At 44.9% G+C, this 22,009-nt stretch overlaps 1 protein-coding gene across 1 annotated transcript in view; it reads left to right on the top strand.

The window, feature by feature from the left end:
• The window catches only part of LOC110223506 (nuclear receptor ROR-beta-like), a 39,679-nt gene extending 18,951 nt beyond the window's left edge, over positions 1-20,728 (top strand). The window contains exons 5-10 of the mRNA XM_021009086.2: positions 1,559-1,680; positions 4,592-4,724; positions 5,726-5,833; positions 6,354-6,464; positions 8,054-8,166; positions 9,714-20,728. Coding sequence (XP_020864745.1) covers positions 1,559-1,680; positions 4,592-4,724; positions 5,726-5,833; positions 6,354-6,464; positions 8,054-8,166; positions 9,714-9,875 — 749 coding nt within the window. The 3' untranslated portion in view covers positions 9,876-20,728. The remainder of the gene's footprint in view (positions 1-1,558; positions 1,681-4,591; positions 4,725-5,725; positions 5,834-6,353; positions 6,465-8,053; positions 8,167-9,713) is intronic.
• The last annotated feature ends 1,281 nt before the right edge of the window (positions 20,729-22,009 follow it).

The following is a 22,009-nucleotide window of genomic DNA, read 5'->3' as shown; positions in this document are numbered from 1 at the left end:
CTCAGAACCCCACTCCCAACCCTCCCAAGCTGGGGACCAAAGGTTAAGAACTCCGGTCTTGCAGAGTTGCCTGGGGCACTAAAATGTGAAATGACTTGCTTAGGATCACACAGCCAACATACACGCACACATGTATGCATGCATGCACGTATGCATGCATTTACCTACATACACACATATATATAAGATGGGACTGGAAAAAAAGATAAGCTGACCCAAGGCCAGTTCTCCACTCTGCCTTACACCTGTTGTTGTTTGTCCTTCCTTCTCGAAGAGGACCATGACAGCAGGAAGATGATGCTGTGACTTGCAAGTGAATTGGATTTGAATGAGGGAGGGCTGTGCAAAGTCACCAGCCTCACTTTCTCCTCCGGAGCCATCTGGGTCCAGCGACCAGATACAGATCGGGACCACTGGAGATGGCTCTTGCCTTACACCTAGTAGTCACTTAAATTGGTGCTGCCTTGGACAGTTCCATGCCTCCTACAGTCCTGTTTGCTCCTATTCTGTCCAAGAGCATCTGAACAGTTCTTCAGTGCCCCGTGGTGCAGTTGAAAGAGCTGTGATCTCACAGCCACAAGTCTAGACTTTAAATCCTGGCTCTATCCCTGACTTGCTGTGTGACTTTGGCGGGAATATCTTCCCTCTCTAAGCCTATTTCATTACTTGGTAAATAGGGAAGAAAATTGAACTATCTCCCTCACAACCGGAACCATTACAATAACAGCTATCATTTGCATAGTGCTTTTGGGTTTTCAAAGCACTTTGTGAGTATTATCTCCTTTGATCCTCACAACAGTAGGAGGCAGGTGCTACTATCATTCCCATTTTACAGATGAGCAAACTGACTCGCCTAGGATCTAGTAAGTGTATGAGGCAGGATTGGAACTCAGATCTTCCTAGCTCCAAGTCCAATGCTCTATCCACTGCTCAACTTATTTACGAAGAATAGTCAGTGCTCTTTGTAAAATCAAAGGTGCCATAGAAAGGATGGCTATTATTAAAGGGGTTTTTTTATTTGAATTTTATTTTTTTCTCAATTACATGTAAACAAAAATTTTTTACATTCATTTTTTTAAAAATTTGAGTTCCAAATTCTCTCCTTCCTTCTCTTCCCTCCTCCTTGAGAAGGCAAGCAATTTGATATAATGGCTATTGTTGTGGTTGATGTAATTATACTCTTTTTTAAAAATCAGGCTTATGATTTCATCAGTGCAAGGAGCCCCTGGTGATAAACTCCCTCTAACGATAGCACTTTCTCTGCTATCAACAGATGGGGGGGGAGAAAGAAATGAAATGGCTTGTCCAAGGTCTTATAGACTATAGGTCTCAGAGGCTGATTGTTCTTTGTGTTAATAATATCCTAAAAAAAATATATTAAAAGGGCCAGAGGAAAGCGTCCAGTACCTTGGGACAGATCCCTCATGAGAGATTTAGGGAAGGACATTGGCAGAATCACCCAGGATGAGAAGGAGGGAAGAGAGGAGAAGCTTGTGGCAGAGAGAGGCTAACAGAGCATGGAAGGATATTCATGTAAAGGTCTCCTTCCCCCATACAGAGCGAGTGGCCCAGAATGTCATCAGGTCCCACCGGGAGACCTGCCAGTATACAACAGAAGAGCTGAAGAGGCTAGCATGGGCCCAGCACACCCAGGAGGAGCTGTGCAGCCTGCAGGCAAAGGTAGGGCCCCTACTTTTGTCTTCTGTCCTGCTGGTCCACTCTTCCAATCCATCACTAACTAGTCCCCTAGGGCTAGCTTTACAAACTCTTCAGAGGTTAGAGCTGGAGTACTCGCCTAGGCAGTCAGCAAGCCCTGGGTTCAAGCCCTATCTCTGACATATACTGCCTGTGTGACCCTTAACCTCTTTGGGACTCAGTTTTCTCTAAATGAGGCTGTTGGACTTGACGACTTCTAAGGTCCTTCTAGCTTGGTAGAGGGAATTTCTTACCAGGAGCTCCCTTACCCCCAGTGAATTCACAGATTTCTCCCAACCAAAATCTTAGAGCTGTAAGGATCATTAGAAGTCATGGGAGGCAGTCAGGGGGAGTTTTTGATCCTTTTAATATTCTCTATACATCATCCCTACAAGGTTGCAAACTCTGAATACTTTCAGAGACAGAGAACTCATTTTCCTTCCCCCTTTCCTGTCAGACATCCTTTTCTATTATCTAACAGCTGGTTTATCAGAAAGTCCTTCCTCATACTGAGTTCAAAACTGCTCTCCTATATGCATGCACTCGCTGAACCAGGACCAGTGCAGTCCTTTGACTGAATCCAGACTTAACAGAACAAATCCCGTTAATAAAAGGATTTGTTCTGTAAAACTTGGACTCAGTCAAAAGGCCGCACCCAAGGACCTGGGAGGTCATATGTGGCCTCGAGGCCGAAGGTTCCCCACCCCTGTGACCTAGACCCTCTTGGGCTAGCCACAACATCCATGCTTCCTCTTCTTTCTGGTAGCAAAGCTCCCCCTCCCTTCCTCAGCCATGGAAGGGGGGAGGGGATAGAGCATGCAGATGGGGTCCAAGAAAGGAATTTTTTAAAATAGCTTGAACAACCAAGATACTGTAATCCTACGACATAGCAAGAAATCAAAAGAAATATTTTCCAATGTAATCACTAATGGTCTTATACAATTAAAAAATTTTTATCTATATATTTTGAAACCATAATTGAATCTCTTTTAATGTTTTATATACTTTTTTTGCATACGTTTTTCTTTTGTGTGTTTCTTTTGTCTCCTGTCCCCTGGAACAAAAAGTAAAAGAGGGGTAAGGAGAAGCAGATCAGCAAAATGAACCATTTGTGATTTTATTTAATTTTATATGCAACAATAAGATCTTTTTTTTTTTGAGGTAATCAGGATTAACTGACTAGCCCCCAGTCACATAAGCTAGTAAGTGTCTGAGACTGGATTGATTGGATTTCAACTCTGGTCCTACTGACTTCAGGGCCCTAGCTCTATCCGCTGTTGCCACCTAGCTGCCTGGAAATAATAAGATCTTAACAGATTATGGGATTTAATAATAACAACTAACATTTTAAAAGTACCTACTATGTGCCAGGCACTGCGCTAAAAAGCACTTTACCGTTATTATCTCATTTGAACCTCACAACAACCCTGGAAGGTAGGTGCTATTATTATCCCTATTTTACAGGTGGGGAAATTGAGGGCAAAGAAGTTAAGTGACTTGCTCAGGGCCACATAGCTAGGAAGTCTGTAAGGCTAGATTCAAACTCAGGTCTTCCTGACTCCAGGCCTGACACCAGTTGGGTGATAGTATCATAGATCTAGGGGCAGAAGGGACCTAAAAGTCCTAATCTCCCCATTTTACAGAAGAGGAAACAGAGGAGGAGGCCTCTCTGAGACCAAGAGAGATTAAGTAACTTATCCAAAGTCACACAGCCAGTAAGTAAGTGTGGACTCCAATCTCAGTCCTCCTGATGAAAGCCTGGTGGGGTACAGACTATCTGTGAAGCTGAGGACTGAGGAGACTCGTCTATGGCTATAGCAATTCATGAATACTAGCTACTAAGGCTATACCTGAGACACTGTGGTCTTTGAAGGAGGTGTCCATAGGGTTAAAAGCAAACATGGCAAAATAATAGCTCCTATTCCTATACTGCTTTAAGATTTACAAAGTGATTTTCTCTCCACAGCCCTCAGAGACTACAAGGATTGTTATACCCATTTGACAGAGGAGGACACTGAGACTCAGAGATGTGAAAGGATTTTTCTGGGATAACAGGGCTAGGAAGTGACAGAGCTGGTATTCAAAACCAGATCTGATTTACTTTTCTTTTCTTTTTAATTGGGTTTTTTTTTTTGGGCTTCACTTTCATTTCCCAATATATCTTACACTGCCAGCTGCTTCCCATAAAAGAATTTTTTAAAAAGAAAAAGCAAAAAAGCAGTCCAGCAAAACTAGAGTATTAACCAAGTCTGAGATATAGGCAATAGTCCAGACCCCTACTTTCCTGACTTTTCAAAGATGGAAAGGAGGTCCAGCATTCTTTTTACTTTTTAAAATTTTTAATTAATTTTTTAATTAACAAGAAATTATTTTCTCTCCCTCTTACCTCCCCCCCCCCAGTGGAAAGACAAAATAACATAAAACCATTGTAACAAATATTCATAGTCAAGCAAAATGAATTCCCACACTGGCCATGTCTAGGAATATGTGTCTTATTCTGGACCCTGAGTCCCTTACCTCTCTGTCAGGAGGTGAGTGGCATTCCAGGAAGACCTGAGTTCCAGGCCCATCTCTGACATAATGCTCTGTGACCCAGGGCAACTCACTTGACCTCTCAAGGTCTTCAACAATTCTCTCAAGACTATAAATTATAGAAGAGTTAGCAGTCAGGGAGTTTTCTCACCAGAAGTTCCCTAAATAAATCCAAGATCAGGATAGAACAATAAAATTCAAGATCTGCACATCCATAAAAATTATCATATAGACAGTTCTAGGCTAGAGGCCTGGAATCTGGTCTGTGATTGTTCAGGTCCAGGTGCAAAAGGAGGGGGATCAGGATGGGTCAGGGAAGGGGAGCAAAGCCTGCAAGCCTGATCCCATCCCCGGTTCTCCCCAGCCTTGTGAGGTCCTGTGGCAACAGTGTTCGATGCAGATCTCCAATGCCATCCAGTTCGTGGTGGAGTTTGCCAAGCGTATCTGCGGCTTCATGGATCTTGACCAGAATGACCAGATCATCCTACTCAAAGCAGGTGAATCCCCGAAGGCCTGGGCCCTGACCCTCCTTTTCTCCTGGCCAGGAAGCCTGGAATTGTAACTCTTGGAATCCCAGCTCTTGGCATCTTCAAGCTTTAAATTGCAAGAACTTAGAGATCGTCCAGTACAACTCATTCATTTTACAGATGAGGACACTGAGGGCCAGATAGGCAAAGGAAACTGACCAAGGTCACACAGGCAGTAACAGAAGCAAGGCTCAAAACCAGATCTTCTGGCTCCAAAATCCAGATCTTTTCTCTGGTTACTCCAGGGTGCCTCAGGGCTAGAAGGGACCTTAAAGGCCCTCTGATTAGACTTGCAAGAAACCACCTCAGCTGCCTTCCTGATGGTTTCTTGCTTTAATACGTCCGGTGATGGAATGCTTACTACTTCAAGTAGTGAATTATCACAGGCTATGTACATATTGCCTGTGTACATATCCAGGCTGTGCATTTACTGAGTGCCTTCTGCATACCCCAACCCTAACTCTACCACATCTTCTGTTATTAAATAACTGTTTTGTTCATGTATGAGAGTGAGTCTTTTCTCTGTCCCACCACACTGTGAGCTCTCCTCAAAGGTAGGCTCATGGCTTTCCCTTCTCTCCCCTCAAACCACAATCTAGAAGAGCTCCCCCTCCCCCAGCACACTCCAGGTGCTTAATAAATCCTCATTTGAGGGTTGTTTCCTTTTTTCAAATGCACTTAGATTCCAGATCAAAGCATAGCTTTTAAAATGTATTTTTGGGGTAGCTAGGTGGCGCGGTGGATAGAGTACCTGCCCTGGAGTCAGGAGGACCTGAGTTCAAAGTTGACCTCAGACACTTGACACTTACTAGCTGTGTGACCCTGGGCAAGTCACTTAACTCCATTGCCTAGCATAAAAAAAAAATGTATTTTGCCTCTGGGGGTGGGGGTGTGAGAAGGGTGGTGCTGGGCTCCCAGCTGGGATCAGCTCCCTCCCTTCCTTCTTTGTTTTCTCCCTTTGCCTGTCTCAGGTTGCCTAGAAGTCCTGCTGATCCGGATGGTTCGGGTCTTCAATCCTTTGAATAATACTGTGCTCTTTGATGGCAAATTTGGAGGGATACAGATGTTCAAGGCCTTGGGTAAGGAAGCCTCTTAGGCTGATGGAGACCTTCCCAACAAGGTTTTGAGGCCTCTGCCCCAGCATCCAAAATGGCATCTGTGAACATGGGCTGCTGTACTTCCTGCCCTCTTCTCTCCAAGGAGAGAAGGGGGCTTGTATTTACTCCCTAGGCATCCACTAACATCAGCACAGATCTAGCAAGCCAAAAAGCAAGGCCCTGCTGCAAGGGAGCCTTGGGTGCATTAGGGCCACACGGAGCTGAGATTTGAATCCAGCTCCATTTCTGACTGTAGTGTCATGCTCTCCCCATTCAATCCCACTGCCTCCCTGGACCTGGGGCCTCCACTTGGCATTGGGGGTTGGGTATCAACATTTCCTACTTCCTTTCCTTACTGGAGATGGGGCCAAAGGGAAGTCTGACCCTCAAAGCAGGCTGGAAATCAGCATGGGATTGAGGTCAACTGTGGGCACCAGCCCCAGAGCTCACATATTCCTCTCTTCCACCCGTGCTCTCTGTCTCCTGCCTATGTCTCTCCCAGCCTGTGATGACTTGATTGGGGCCATCTTTGAATTGGAAAGGGGACTGTGTCGTCTGCAGCTGTCAGATGAGGAAATTGCCCTGTTCACAGCGGCTGTCCTGTTGTCCCCAGGTAATGAAGCTGGGTGGTCCTGGACAGATTGATGTGTCCTTGGAGAACGACAGTTATTCATAGGATATGAGATGTCAGCTGGAAGGGACCTTAGAGCAGAGAATGTCAAGGAATTGGGGGGGCCCTCAGAACACAGGATATCAGAACTGGAAGGACCCTTAGAACACAGAGTGTCACAGCTGGGAGGGCCCTCAGAACCCAGAATGTCAGAGCTGGGAGGGCCCTCAGAACACAGAGTGTCACAGCTGGGAGGGCCCTCAGAACACAGAGTGTCAGAGCTGGGAGGGCCCTCAGAACACAGAGTGTCAGAGCTGGGAGGGCCCTCAGATCACAGGATGTCAGAGCTGGGAGGGCCCTCAGAACACAGGATGTCAGAGCTGGGAGGGCCCTCAGAACACAGGGTGTCAGAGCTGGGAGGGCCCTTAGGACATGGACTGATAAAGCTGGGAGCCTGGAACATAGAATCCGAATCACGGAGTTTCTGAGCTTGGAGACACCTCAGCTGCCGTCTGCTTCAACCTGAACAGAATTCCCTTCCACAATATTCCCAACCAATCATTACCTAGCCCCTGTGGTGCTTCTGAAGTGGCCCATGCACTTTTGTTTTGTTAGACATTCTTCTATGTGAAGAACTAAAACCTGCCCCTCTGTATCTTCCGCTCTTTGCTCCCTGTTTTTCCCACTGTGACCCAAAAGAGCCAACCCTTCAAACGCCTGAAGACAGCCATCCTGTCACCCTGAAGGCTCCTCTTTTCCCAGCTACCCATCTCCACGTTCTCTCCACGATCTTCCTATCACAGGCTTTCCACCTTTCTCTCTAGTTTGTTCTTTCTCATCTGGACACATTCCAGTTCTTCAGGGTCCTTCCTAAAATGCTGAATGCAGAACCGCTCAGGACACCCTACACAGGGTCAAACTAGGGCTAGACAATGACAACATTGACTTCCTCCCCATTTGGGGCATTGTGACTCTATTAAGATCATAAGATTTTGGGCTCTATTTCTAGAGCCAGATGAGACCTCTGAGGCCGTCTAGTCCAAATTCCTCATTTTACAGATAAGGAAACTGAGGCCCGGAGAGAAGTGACTTTCTCAAAGTGATAAAGATAATAAATGGTAGAACATAGATTTGAACGCAGGTCCTAAGACTCCAAATTCAGTATTCCAGGTTCAGAGTTCTTTCAACTGTTCAGTGCCCAAAATCTTAGAGCTGGAAGAGACTTCAGACCATTTCATTCAAGACTTCTTAACCTGGAGTCCATGAACTTGCTTTTAAAAGATAATTTGATAACTATATTTCAATACCTTTGATCTCCTTTATAATCCCTTGTATTTAAGGCATTTAACGCATTCATTCTGCCAAGGAGTCAAGTCCAGGGCTCAAAGAAGGTTGGTCAAGTCCAACCTTCTCATTTTACAAATGGGGAAACTGAGGCCCACAGAGGACCAGAGATATGTCCAACATCATGTATTGAATCAGTACCAGAGCAGGTACTAGAACCCAGGTTTCTTGTCTTCCGACCTTTAGAAGCTCCTAATAACCTGTTTTCTCCTGCTTGCCCTGGCGTTCATTCCTCCTGTACCCGGCAGACCGACCCTGGCTCCTTGAGGCGAAGAAGGTGCAGAGTCTCCAGGACCAGATCTTCCTTGCTTTGCAGCATGAGATCCAGAAGCAGCCTTCTCCAGAAGACAGGCTATCCAAGGTAGAGCCGTTGGGACAAGGGGGCGTGGAGACGTGGGGGGACAGGGAGGTGGTCATGAACCCAACGTAACTGTGGGCCGCTTCCTGCCACCCACGGGTGCTGGCTGGTCATCAGCAGGGCTATGCTGAGGACGTGCCAAACCCGGACTCAGCAACGGTGTCCTCTTCCTGTGTCCAGTTCACCAGCCCAACACCAAATAACCTCTTCATGCCTAGAATGCCACCCTCTTCTGCCCACTTTTCCCCCACCCTGATATCTCCTCCTGTTGAAATCCTGCCCATCCTTTGAGGCTCAGCTCAAATCCCTTCTCCTCTAGGATACTTCCCCTGATGGCCCCAGCCAGGAATAAACCTTATCTCCTGGTCCAGCCTCACCCTTCACCTCTGCTATGCACTTAGGAGGCATCATTTTCTATCACATGCTTTGTACCCCATTGCTAGACTGTAAGCTCCTAAGGGCAGAAATTTTGTCTTCTTTATTATCATTCACTTAATAATGCTTCAAGATAATTATTTAGAAGAATTAATGGCCTAACCTGCATAACATATTATGATTTATGGAATGATTTCCAGAACAAGTGCCCAGTGAGGTAGATAGGGCTGGTGTTACTCACCCCATTTTACAGATAAAGAACTCAAGGCTCAGAGAGTCAAATCAACAAGTAGTTATTAAGCATCTACTAAGTGTCAAAAACTGTGCTAAGTACCAGAGAGTGAAGCTACTTTCTCAGCTCGTACTAGAAAGTGTAGTGGACCTTTGGATTCAAACCTAGCTTGCCAAATTCTAAAACCCTGGATTATTTTTAATCGGCAAATTTTTCAATCAACAAGTTTTTGTATTAGTGCATTGGGTGGTAAACAGAATGCAGTAAGTGTTAAATAGACATTTGCTGAAGCCTCCCATGCTGCTATGTATCCCTTTGTTTGCGTGACTGCAGGGAACTTTCAGCACATGGTATTGAGGGAGTGGAAATCACTGGCATGAAAGAGACCTGGGTTTTAACGGCTCTGACTCTGGTTGTGTGGCCGTGGGCCGGTTCCTTCCCCAATGTGAGCTTCAGTTTTCTCATCGATGAAATGGAAATAGTGACCCTTGCCTTGCACACCTTGTAGAATTGCTGTCATTAGCAAAAAGTTGTGCGTGTGTGTGTGTGTGTGTGTGTGTGCGTGCGCACGCATTGGGATGTGCTATAGGTATGACCGACCTGACAACTGCCAACTAAGAGGGAACGGAGGGAATAAGCATTTATTAAACACCTACTATGTGTCAGGCACTGTGCTAAACACTTTACAAATTTCATCTCATTTGTCACAACAACCCTGGGAGGTAGGTGTTATTATTAACCCTATTTCACAGTTGAGGAAACTGAGGCAGACAGAGGGTAAATGAAATCATGCCCTTGCCGAGGGTCAGTTAGCTAATAAATGTCTGAGGCAGGATTTGAACTTGGGAGGGTTCTATCCTCTGCTTCACCTAGCTGACGAGGAAGGGAGGGTTTGGGCCATCCCTAATCCATCCTGATGACTTTCGACTTTCTTCCTGTGTAGCTAATCTCCAAGCTGCCTCTGTTGAAAGCTATCTGCCGCCTCCACCTGGACAAGCTGGAATGTTTCCGCCTCCTGCACCCAGAAACAGCTCGTCTCTTCCCCCCGCTCTACAAGGAAGTTTTCAACACTGAACTTCAGTACAGCAGCCTCCGGGAAAGCTAGAGGCTGAGTGTCCATCTGTTGGAAGGGAGGAGGGGGAAGGTGGACATTCCACGTCTGCGGGGTGCCAGGGGATTCAGACTGGACAAGGGAGAAGCGGGGAGGAGAAGGGAGTATCCCTGGAGCCAGACCCACCCACGAACCGCCCTGAGCTGCCTTCATTTCCCCTCGCAATGGCTTCAAAGCTTTTCTGCAGATTGGAATAGCTTTGAAGGGTAGCTCACGTTGAATGGACTCAGGAAGGAGGACACTGCCCTTGCTGGGGAAATGAAGGGAAACTACTCACCCTGGCCAAAGGAGGAGGACCCTGAATGTAAAGGATGGACCAAAGCCGTCACCTGCATAAGCCCTTCCTCACAGTCTGAATTCTTCACCCAAGGAGACAGACACAGAGAGTCAGCAACCTGTGTGGTATGAGAGTGCTTGAAAGGAACTACCTAAACCTGTTAGCCCACTCCTCCCTCCCATTTGACAGATGGACAAAGTGAGGCCCAAGGAGGTGTCCTGAGACTTGCCCAAGGTCACACACCAGACTGGAAACTTATCAATGCTATACTTTGTTCAGAGGACCAGACACCTATTACTTTCTCTGAGCGAAAACAGGTTGACCTAGATTCATACACTGGGAGCATCATGGAGAATGAGTTGATGGATTCTCAGTGCTGTCCCCCTGATTCTGTCTGGAGCAGGAATGGTAAAATGGGGAGCGGATCACCACAAGGAAAACAAGATAGTGGAGCTGCTGGAAGCCACGAGGGGCAGTGCAAAGCGCTCTGGACTGGGCTTCAGGAGGTGTGGCTTCCCTTCTTCTGCTGAGGAGCAGGGTGCCTGGACAAGGCAATGTGCCCTAAAATCAAGACCCATTAACTAAGATTGTAGCTCTACAGCTGGAAGTGACTTTAGAGACCAGTGAGTCAACCTCTTGTTTTACAGATGAGGAAACTGAGGCCCAGAGAGAGGAAAGGGTCTGCCTAAGCTCACATATGTCATGAGTGACAAAGCTAGATTTGAACCCAAAGCCTCCTTCCAAATCCAGCACTCTTTCTGTTGTGCTGCATCCTTTCTGGACCTCACTTTTCCCCTCAGTAAAATGGGTGGGTGGGTGGTGAACTAAATGATTTCTAGCTCTAAGGTCCTAGTTTCTGCCTGGTTTCTCTTCTTGAATGTGCCACTGATTCAGTGTGTGTGTGTGTGTGTGTGTGTGTGTGTGTGTGTGTGTAAAAATGAGTTTGTTTCTCTAAGCCTCAGGTTCTTCATCTGCAAAGTGAGAGGGTGGTACTCAATACTCTCCAAGGTTCCTTGCAGCTCTGACTTTCTGTGATTTGCTGTAGCTCCATGGGGGAAAGGACAGCAGGGCAGGGAGGTGGATCTTCCTGTAGGGGCCTTGAGTTCTTGTGTTTAGGGGGAGGATTCCAGATCCAAAGGTCTTTGGTGTGTTACAGTTCTCTGCCTCTCTAGAGGTGACTCAAGCTCCCGGGATGGAGGATTTTTTGGAAGATTTTGAGGAGGAAAGGGGAGGGGAGTGATTCAAAGAATCATGTATCCCAGCAACAAGCCTAAGTGAGTCCTGCCTCAGACCTCCCACCCCCAGAGAGCCGGTCCGTTTGGTCTCATCAGGTCTAGATCAGAGCAGGCCTGGAGTAAAAGGTGTTTTCTCCTAGTGCAAAGAAGCCCTGGAAGCAAGTGTGGCCCTGAATGTATCAGGCTCCTGTGGCAGCTGGGTCAGCCAACAAGATCGGTTCTTTGACAAGTAGGTCAGAAGTTGGCCATAAGTCATCCCCTTGTCAGGCTTCACTCTTATTTCCATGAGAATTTGGGAATGGCTTCTGGCACCAGTGCACAGACCACATAACACGAACCATCTCCTTACATAGGCATTGATGTAGAGATTAGAGCTGCGGTTCAGCATTGATTCACAGGATGACCTTAAGCAAGTCATTTCCCTTTTTAGGGACAGTTTCCTGTTGCTAAGATAAAATGAGGTTGGTAATAATCTGCCCTGCCTACATAATAAGGTTCTTCAATTCATGGGATCATGGATAGAGAGATGGAAGGGACCTCAGAAGTAGTCAGTTTTATGTATATGACTGATTTCCAGGTCAGAACACTAACAGGTGGTATTTGAGCTGAGACTTGAAAAGAACAAAGGGGTTATTAAAAATGGAGGTGAGGAAGGAGAAGATTCTGGGCACAAGAAATGCAAATGCTTGGAGGCAGGAGATCAAACGAGATGATGTTGTGTGGAAGCATTCTGCAAACCCAAACCAGATCCCCCCTTTTTGTTCAGTCGGATTCTCTACCTTATTCACCAGAAGCAGTTCCCCAAATCCAAACCCACCCACAAAGGACAAAGCTTTAACCCCAGTGAGGAGATCCCAAAGCACGAATGTGCCACAGTCTGTGAAGATCAGATCTCTGCCGTGACACCATTCCTGGCTTATGTCTGGCCTCTCAATTCCACAACTTTGGAAGCAGGTATAAGTCTTTCTCTTTGTTTAATAGAGTAATAGAACATCCAGGCTGGGAGAGACCTTAGAACCCAGGATGTCAGAGCTGGGAGAGACCTTAGAACCCAGGATGTCAGAGCTGGGAGAGACCTTAGAACCCAGGATGTCAGAGCTGGGAGAGACCTTAGAACCCAGGATGTCAGGGCTGGGAGAGACCTTAGAACCCAGGATGTCAGGCTGGGAGAGACCTTAGAACCCAGGATGTCAGGGCTGGGAGGGTCATTAGAACCCAGGATGTCAGGGCTGGGAGACACCCTAGAACCCAGGATGTCAGAGCTGGGAGAGACCTTAGAACCCAGGATGTCAGAGCTGGGAGAGACCTTAGAACCCAGGATGTCAGAGCTGGGAGAGACCTTAGAACCCAGGATGTCAGAGCTGGGAGAGACCTTAGAACCCAGGATGTCAGAGCTGGGAGAGACCTTAGAACACAGGATGTCAGAGCTGGGAGGGTCATTAGAACCCAGGATGTCAGAGCTGGGAGAGACCTTAGAACCCAGGATGTCAGAGCTGGGAGAGACCTTAGAACACAGGATGTCAGAACTGGGAGGGCCCATTATATGTTAACATAACTCTTTTTTTTTTGTGAGGCAATTGGGGTTAAGTGACTTGCCCAGAGTCATACAGCTAGGAAATATTATGTGTCTGAGGCTGGATTTGAACTCAGGTCCTCCTGACTTCAGGGCTGGTGCTCTATCCACTGCAGCACCTAGCTGCCCCAACATAACATTTTAATGAAAAATAAGTCTATCTTCTAAAACAAATTTTAGTGAGAGGAGTGCATATTTTTGCAAATCTCCTTAATGTCTGGCTTTATAGATGACAAGTGGGTTCTCCTATCTGCTTCTACATTTGATCTGTTGCAATATGTTGTTTTGGTTGAAGTATATGAAGAAAATTTGGCCTTATTTAGCTATGGAGTTGGAAAAGCTAGGAGTATCTTACTAGGCAAATAATATCTTAGTATTATTATAAAAACAGTTTTGATCTCAAGGATCTCCTGAAAGGGACTCTGGTCATGGACCTACACTGTAAGAATGTTGCTCTAGGGAATTCTGAGTAAGAAAAACTTCTCTACCAGTGCGAATTAGTATCTTTCTATTTTATACTCATAAAAGAGTTGTTTGGGGCTGTGGGTGAAGTGATTTATCCAGGGTCACACAATATGTCAAAATTGAGACTCAAACCTGTGTCTTACTCCAACGTCAGCTCAATATCTATTACACCACATTGCTACTAATTTTCAACACCTACTTCATAAAGTTGGGCATTTTTTTTTTGCTTGGCAAAGCTTAAAGCATTCTAGAAAAACTCTAGAAATTTTTACTAGGATCCTAGGAGAGATTTCAGAATCTTATCCAATCACCCCATTTTATAGATGAGGAAACTAAGAAATCACATAGAATGTTAATGGCAAAGCGTCCTTTACTTTGTTGGTCTCTCCCAAGGAGCTGGGTCATCCTGAGATCCCCAAACTTTGGATTCCATGGATCCTAGCCCGGGAATTGCTTCCCTCCTTGAATTCAACCATCAGACACAGACCTACCCAGGCTGATGCTAGAGCTGTCCCTAAGTGAGGCTAGCTGTTTCCCATGACTTCAGCAGAAGAATCAGGCTAGGCCCATTTCAATCATATACTGCCAGGGCACAGTATAACAGTGCCTCCCCTTCCTTCGCAGACACACCCGTCTTAATGGAGGGTCTTGTTTCTTGTAACACAATTGTACATCATCATTATTATTATTATTCTAGATTTGGTACTTCAATGGGGGAGGATTGGTATTGATGTGTAAACTCCCTCCAGCAATGCAGATGGGCCCTGAGAAGTTACATGACTTGCTTCTGGTTTTTCAGCCCTTAAATATGGGTCATAGGTAGGACTCGAACCCAGCTCTTCCTGAACCCAAGGCCGTACTTGTAGGCCACACTGCCTCTCTCTCCCCCACACACACATACACACATGTATATACGTATATGTGTATATATATGCATACATATGCCATGTATGTATATACACGTATGTGCCCACACATACACACACATATAATATCTCCTAATTACTCTTGCTATTTAAGGTTTCCTAGACTCTAATGGCAGCCTTAGGACTTAGAGCTTTGTAAGCAAAAGGTCCAGAGCCGAACAGAGCCTTAGAGATCACCTAGAGCAATCTCCTCATTTTGGTAAACGGCCTGAGAGTGGAAAGGACTTGCCCAGGGTAACATCATGAATTAATAGAAGGACAGAGACTTGAACCCCAGCCTTCCAGTTCTCACTCCAGGGTTCTTATTTCTCTGTCATTTGGCATCATTATCCGCAGGCTGGGCCTTGTACTCTGTGGTTCAGGGGCTTGGAAATGAGACTAAGTGAAGGGGTAACTGCAAACTGAAGGCCATTCCTCCGCACGGTCATCACTCGCAGCCTCATGCATCCCACCTATTCAGGGAGGCTGCCAGAGAAAATTGGACCTAATTCCTATGAGCACCAAAACTTTTTTTTAAAACTTTCATTAGTGTGGATGAAATCTATCTAAAAATAGGTTATGTATCTCTCTCTTTTAAATTCGAGGAGACTGAACAGAATATAACCTTTTTTTTTTCCTTTTGGATGAGCCAAGCAGGATCTGTCTGAAAATAGAAGGGCTGCCCTACAAGATAGTGAGTTGTCCTCTTTAGCAGGTGTCTATTTTAAGGGGATGGAGAGGTAAATGATAATTCATGCTTCAAAGAGCGGGGAGATGAGAGCCTTCAGAGGTTCCTTTCAGTTCTGAATCTCTGATCATTTTAAGGATCACGAAATATACTTTCTGGGAGTATAGTGATGACTTCAGGGGCTGCTGAAGCATGTGGAGCTGTTTACCCCTTCCCCAGCCTGCTGGGCTCTTTGAGACTTTGTGTCTGTTCTTTATACTTTTCTGCCTCCTCCCAGACTGAAGGTATCCACTATCACCTCTCCGGCTTAATTCAAATTGCTGAGCTCCCCCACTTCTAATATGAGCTAGAGAACCATACAACCAAGCTTATTCATATTGTGTGCAAATTATGAGTAATTCGGCTCGGAGGGAAAGAATGTCTATTTAGGCAGTACTATGGCATCATTCATCCCCAGATGTCTGCCCTTTGTATGCTTCCCTAATTGTGTTTTGGACTAAGTTAGTAAGGCTGGAGAAGTGACCCCCCGGCTTTGTGAGACATGACTATAGTTTTATCACCTAATATTTGCAGAGACCAGACATGGCAGAGCATATATTTTGCCTAAAGAATTCAGTTCACTTCTAGAGGAAAAGTAAATGTAGTTGGAAGGAGAGAAAGAGGACTTCTCCTCACCCTTGCTGCCCTGGGACTTAACAGACTCCCAAACAACATCCAGAATTTTTAGCTTGCTTTTTCTGTAGGTCTATCCAGTCTTTCCCCAGATACAATGCCGTCAAATGCTGCTAGAAAGGATGAAACCTGTTCCTGTTCAGCCCCAAGCACGGAGCTCAAAGATTGAGGCTGTCTCTTTTGAGCAGGCTAGGAATTGCCTGCTCTTAGCTCCCCGGGGCACCTCTGATGGATGGAGCTGTTAGCCTCAGAAAGGCCTCCTGGGAAAGGTCAGGTGACTTATTAAATGGTGAGGCACAGTGGAAAGGGCCGGGGATAGGCAATCAGTGTCTATCAACAATCATTCCTTAAGCACCTAGCACGTGCCAGGCATTGACTAGATATGGAAGGCTGCAAAAACAAAAGTGAAATGTCCCTGCCTTCAAGGAACTTACATTCTATGTATGCATCCCAATTCTGCCACTAACTAGCGGTGGGAATTTGGACTAGTCTCTGTGGGCCTCAGTTTTCTCATCTGTAACAGGAAGGGTTTCGTCTCACAAGGTGCAATGTAAGCTCCCTTCCAGCTCTAGAAAACTTGTGACCATTGGTTAATAACCCCCTGAGAGAAGGGACTGTGACGTAGGAAATACAAGAGACCTTAAACATTTATTCTAGTCCCTTCATTTTTACAGATGGAGAAACTGAGGCCCAATCGAGGGAAAATTAACTTGCCCAAGGTCTCACAGCCAGCCAGCCGCAGAGCTGAGCCTGGAATTCAGGTCTTCTAACTGGTTCTAGTTTACTTTTCATTATTCCAGGCTGCCTCTCATGTCTTATGTGTTCTTTATATCCTGGCATAGCCCTGGGCAGGGTTGGGTCGGATTGAATTGCCCTACTGGGGAAGAGGGTACCTTTTTTTTTTTTTAATTAGTGACAGGCTTCTGTAATGGATGTGAATGCTTCATAACACTTCCTTTATGTCTGTTGTTTATTAGCCCTATACACAGAGACAGAGCCCATTTCACCCCCCAGGTAACTCAAAGTACTTTAACTGAAGGAAGAATGAATACTTAGAGTATACATATTCTCTGTCATTACTGAAATAACAGCCCCAGGCAAGTGAGAGGCCAGAGCTTGCAGCAATATACTGACCCCCACAAAGAGATCAAAGAAGAGAGACATCCTTTCCTGCCTGCTGTTGGACATGTTCACTGAACCAGCTGTGGGCTTGTCTGTCTTAAGGGACATATAATGTTGGAATCATTGAACTTTGGAACTGGGAGGGCCCTTGGAGCACAGAATGTCAGGGCTGGGAGGGCCCTTAGAACATAGGATGTCAGAGAACAGAATGTAAGACTGGAAAGAGTCCTTGGAACGTAAAATGTTAAAGCTGGGAGGGCACTTGGAACATAAAATGCTAGAACCAAGAAGGACCTTAGAATATGTAATGTCAGAACTGATAGGAACCGTAGAACACAGAATATTAGACTTGGAAGAGCCCTCAAACCTACAATGTCAGAAGCATTAGAGGTCACCTAATCCAAGGATTGTTCATCAAAGGGTCCACAGGCAGATTTTAGGGGGTCCATATACTTAGAGAGGAAAAAAGTATACATCTTTATTTTCACTAACCTCTAACTGGAATTTAGCATTTCCTTTCATGTATAGGCCACAAACATTCTTCTGAGAAGGCGTCTACAGACTTGGTCAGATTGTCAAAAGGGTCCATGACAAAAAAGGTGGAGAACCCCTGATCTTGTCCAAACCCCCATGCATTTTTCAGATGGAAAAACTGATACCAAAGAAAGGGAAAGTGCCTTCCCCATGGCTGCCCAGTGAGCCCAGTGAGATCTAGAATCCCGATCTCCTGGCTCTCCAAGTTCAGTGCTCTTTCCTGAAGTTGCCTCTAAGGTAGAATGAAGGGGAATGATTTGACAAGTGATGTTTTCTCCTATGCCCCAAACTGCCAGAGAGGATTAACAGTGGGGGCAATGGAGAGGACCTGGGGTGGGTGGTGCCAGCTCTGCCACAGACTGACTGCAGAACCTTGGATGAGTTAGCTCTCTTCTCTGGGCCTCAGTTTCTCGTTTGTACAATAAGGGGTCCAGACTAGCAGATCTCTATGGGTCCCACTAGCACTGACCCTCCTCATTGTTTTGAGAGCCCTTCCTGCTCCAGTGTTCTGTGTATCCTTGATTTTCCTTTGGGTACTGAGGAGCACACTGCTTATAAGTATTAAGCACTCTGTAAATAGAAATTATCATTGTTATTATCATTGTGAAAGATTTTCAGAGCTTGGTCATTCAGCTCTTCAAAGCTAAAGAGACAGAGGTGGTGGGAACCTCCAGAGAAAATATGTGGAGATGTATGGAGGTGAACTGGTGGGCAAAATGATAGGGTCTGAAATTTGTCCTCTGGGACGACCAGAGCTCTGTCCCTCCAGGGGGACTCCCTGCCACATCCCCATCTCTAGCGAGAATCATGTGACCTGGCAATGGAAACATGAATAGACATCTTCAAAATCACTTTATCCTCCTCCCCTCAATTTTACAGATAGAGAAACTGAGGCCCAGAGAGAGGAAGTCACTTGCCCAACTATTATTTCCAAAGATCAAATTATTAGGCACATCTACTGAGTGTGCACTGGCTTCCAAGTTTCTCTGTGTGTTGTGTAAAAGCAGCCTCATGCAAGAAAAGGTCTGTACTTGCAGCCATACCCCACCTCCATTGTTGCCACAAGGACAGAACTGAGGCAGCTTGGTGGCTCAGTGGGTAGAATGCTGGACATGGAATCAGGAAGACCCGAGTTCAAATCCAGCCTCACTTAACTGGCTTTGTAACCCTGGGCAAGTCCCGTAACCTGGCTGCCTCAGTTTCCTCATCTATAAAATGGGGATGACAATCATAATAGTGCCTACCTCACAGGGCTGTTGTGAGGATCAAATGAGATAATATTTGTAAAGCACTTTGCAAACCTTAAAGCACCATCTAAAGCCCAGTTGTTGCTATAGCTGTTATTACGGTTATTGTTACAACTCCTTCCTTCCTGCTTGGGGTTGTCCTTGCATGTGTACTGTGTCCTCAGTGACACTGTACCCACTGAAATCATCTGACCCTGTGCCCAAATGCTTCGCATCCCCACTGGCCTTCTGTCCGTCCTGTCCAGTTTTTCTTCAGAGGATGCTCTGGATCTAAATGTTTCTCATGGCCTTTGTCTTCTTCTGGCAGGTTCTGACATTGGTGTTTTCCCTGTTTGTTCCCACAAGATTACATGCATACTTCAAATCCCTCCCCCCTCTAATTATTTCATCTGTCAATGTGGACAATAACTCTTTTTTTTTTTTTGCCTTAGTATGTGGTCTTCAGAAATTGCTGTGGTTGAAAAATATTTCTGAGCCAGTAGCCAACCTGGCAATGCACTTCTCTTAATTTCACTGGGTTGGTCCTTAACTGACAGATGCATACTCTTTCCCTGGGTCTGTCCTACAAGCCTTTCACGCTTGGCTGGATCTATGGTAGCTTATACTCCAATGGCCTAGTCTTTGAGAGCCTGAGATCACCTCTACGCTATACATGATGAGGCATCAGGGTAGGACTGTGGGGGAAGGCTGACTATGTAGCATCATATTAAGAAGACTATGAAAGCAGGGACTGGCAATCTTTGGAAAGTGATGTGCCTATGGTCTGACTTTTCCCAGTATGCTTTGAGTGGGAGGCTGCTACCCATGTTCTCACTTATAAGCCAGTAGGGAGTGACCATACCCGTGGACTGTCTACTCCTGCAGGAGATAGACTTCAGAGCTCTAAGTCTGGATGATATCTTAGAGGGCATCCAGTTCCCCTTTCCCCATTTAAATAACTTGTTCAAGGTCACATGGATGGTAAGAATCAGAGGCAGGATTTGAACCCAGGGACTCTGACTTCAGAGCCAATGCTCTTTCCACAGAACCACACACTGTCAAGGTGAAGGCAACTACCCAACCAAATCAGGCATCCAACAGGAGCCATACCAGTAAGGCCTTGGGGCCTGTTTGATCATTCCACAGAGACCTGGTGAAACTATGGCTTACTGTGTTCGCTCCGGGGTGGGGGGAATGCTTGGAAGATTAGGGTCTTGTGACTGACCTCTCTTTGACTGAATTTCTGAACCTTAAACAAAAGGAACTACTCTACCAAACTTAAAGGAGTTTTTCTCCCCTTCTATGTGAATATATTCTCTGCGTATTTTATGTTGTATAGAAAAGTTAAGAGATTTCAACATAAGTATAAATTGTCGCTTGTGTATTTATATGAAGGAATATTGCCTGTATGTCAGTTGCAAAGCATAAGTACAAAAAGAAACTACTGAGTTTGGCTACTTTATTTTTTTCTTTCTTTCTCTCAAACTGGAGGGAAGGGAGGATTCTGAAACTGCTTGTCCTTTTTTTCCCCTCCCTACCCTTGTTCAGGGAATGTCAGACGAGGGGACTGCTGCTGATGTTTTCTAGGTGTAGGAAAAAAGTTGCATTTGTTCTCACTGAATGTTGTATGGATCTTGTCAGATTGTAACGTCTATCTTTTTTAAAGAAAATATTTGGTGAATTGGTGGTGATGGCTCTTGTCAATGAATTGACTAGAGAAGGAAAATGTTTATTTTTTTTAAAGAGAAAAGAAAAAAAATATTTGTCTGAATTCTTCTTGAATTAAGATGGTAATATAATATGGGAAGAGGAAACTCTTTTCCTAGTCGTAGCCCATGAAGAGAGAGATGTCTCTTGCACAAGATGTATCAGAAGAAAAATAAAATGTTTTGCAGATTGGAAGAAAAAGGTATCTTGGTAAAAACAAGGAGGCAGTTTCTGACTCCTTTACCCTGGCAGGGTTGGTTGGGTGAGGCTTATCTGTAGAGTGGGGGAAGGGCAATACCCTGTCAGGTGTCTGGCCAGCATCCTGGTCTTCTGTCTAGGACTAAAATAGTCCCCTCCATGTAAGTATGGCAGAAATCTGCCATCTAAGGCAAGGTATTCTTTCCCCTCCACTTAATAGTATTAAAGATAGTTTTCAACATTCACTTTTATAAGATTTTGAGTTCCAATTTTTTTTCTCCCTTCCTCTCATCCCTCCCCCTTTCCCAAGATGGCAAGCAATCTGATATACAATCATATTAAACATATTTCCACATTAGTCATGTTGTGAAAGAAGAATCAGAACAAAAAGGAAAAACCATGAGAAAGAAAAAACAAAAAAAGTGAAAATAGTATGCTTTGATCTGCATGCAGACTGCATGTTCTTTCTCTGGATGTGGATAGCATTTTCCATCATAAGCCTTTTGGAATTGTCTGAGATCATTGTATTGCTGAGAAGAGCTAAGTCTCTCAAAGTTGATCTTCATACAAAGTTGCTTTTATTGTATTCTCCTGGTTCTGCTCACTTCACTCAGCATTAGTTCATGCAAGTCTTTCTAGGTTTTCTGAAATCCTCCTGCTCGTTGTTTCTTTTTTTTTTTTCTTTTTTTTTAGTTATAGTATTCCATTACATTCATATACCACAACTTGTTCAGCCATTCCCTAATTGATGGGCAGCCCCTCAATTTACATTTCTTTGCCACTACAAAAACAGTTGCTATAAATATTTTTGTATATATGGGTCCTTTTCCCTTTATGATGATCTCTTTGGGATACAGACCTAGTAGTAGTATTGCTAGATCAAAGGGTATGCACAGTTTTATAGCCCTTTGGGCATAGTTCCAAATTCCTCTCCAGAATGGTTGGATCAGTTCAAAACTCCACTAACCATTAGTATTCCAAGTTTCCCACACATTCTCCAACATTTATCATTATCCTTTTCTGTCATGTTAGCCAGTCTGACAGGTGTGAGGTGGTACCTCTGAGTTGTTTTCATTTGCATTTCTCTAATCAATAGTGATTTAGAACATTTTTTTCATATGACTACAGATAGCTTTAATTTCTTCATCAGAAAACTACCTGTTCATATCCTTTGATCGTTATCAATTAGGGAATACTTGCATTCTTATAAATTTTACTCAGTTCTCTCTATATTTTAGAAATGAGATAAGACAAGGGATTCTTAACCTTTTTTTGCATCATGGACCCTCTTGAGCAGTCTGGTGATGCTTTTTTTTGGGGGGGGCAATCGGGATTAAGTAACTTGCCCAGGGTCACACAGCTAGTAAGTGTCTCAGATTGGATTTGAACTCAGGTCCTCCTGACTTCAGGGCTGGTGTGTCACTGTGCCACCTCACTACCTCCTGGTAAATCTTATTGACTCTTTCTCAGAATAATATTTTTAAGTGCATAAAACAAAAATATATAGAATTACAAAGGAAGCTTAT

This window comes from Phascolarctos cinereus, unplaced genomic scaffold (assembly GCF_003287225.1).
Source record: "Phascolarctos cinereus isolate Bilbo 61053 unplaced genomic scaffold, phaCin_HiC Scaffold_4;HRSCAF=312, whole genome shotgun sequence".
In the NCBI taxonomy this organism is placed as follows: domain Eukaryota; kingdom Metazoa; phylum Chordata; class Mammalia; order Diprotodontia; family Phascolarctidae; genus Phascolarctos; species Phascolarctos cinereus.
This window is presented reverse-complemented; position numbering and strand designations above follow the sequence as displayed.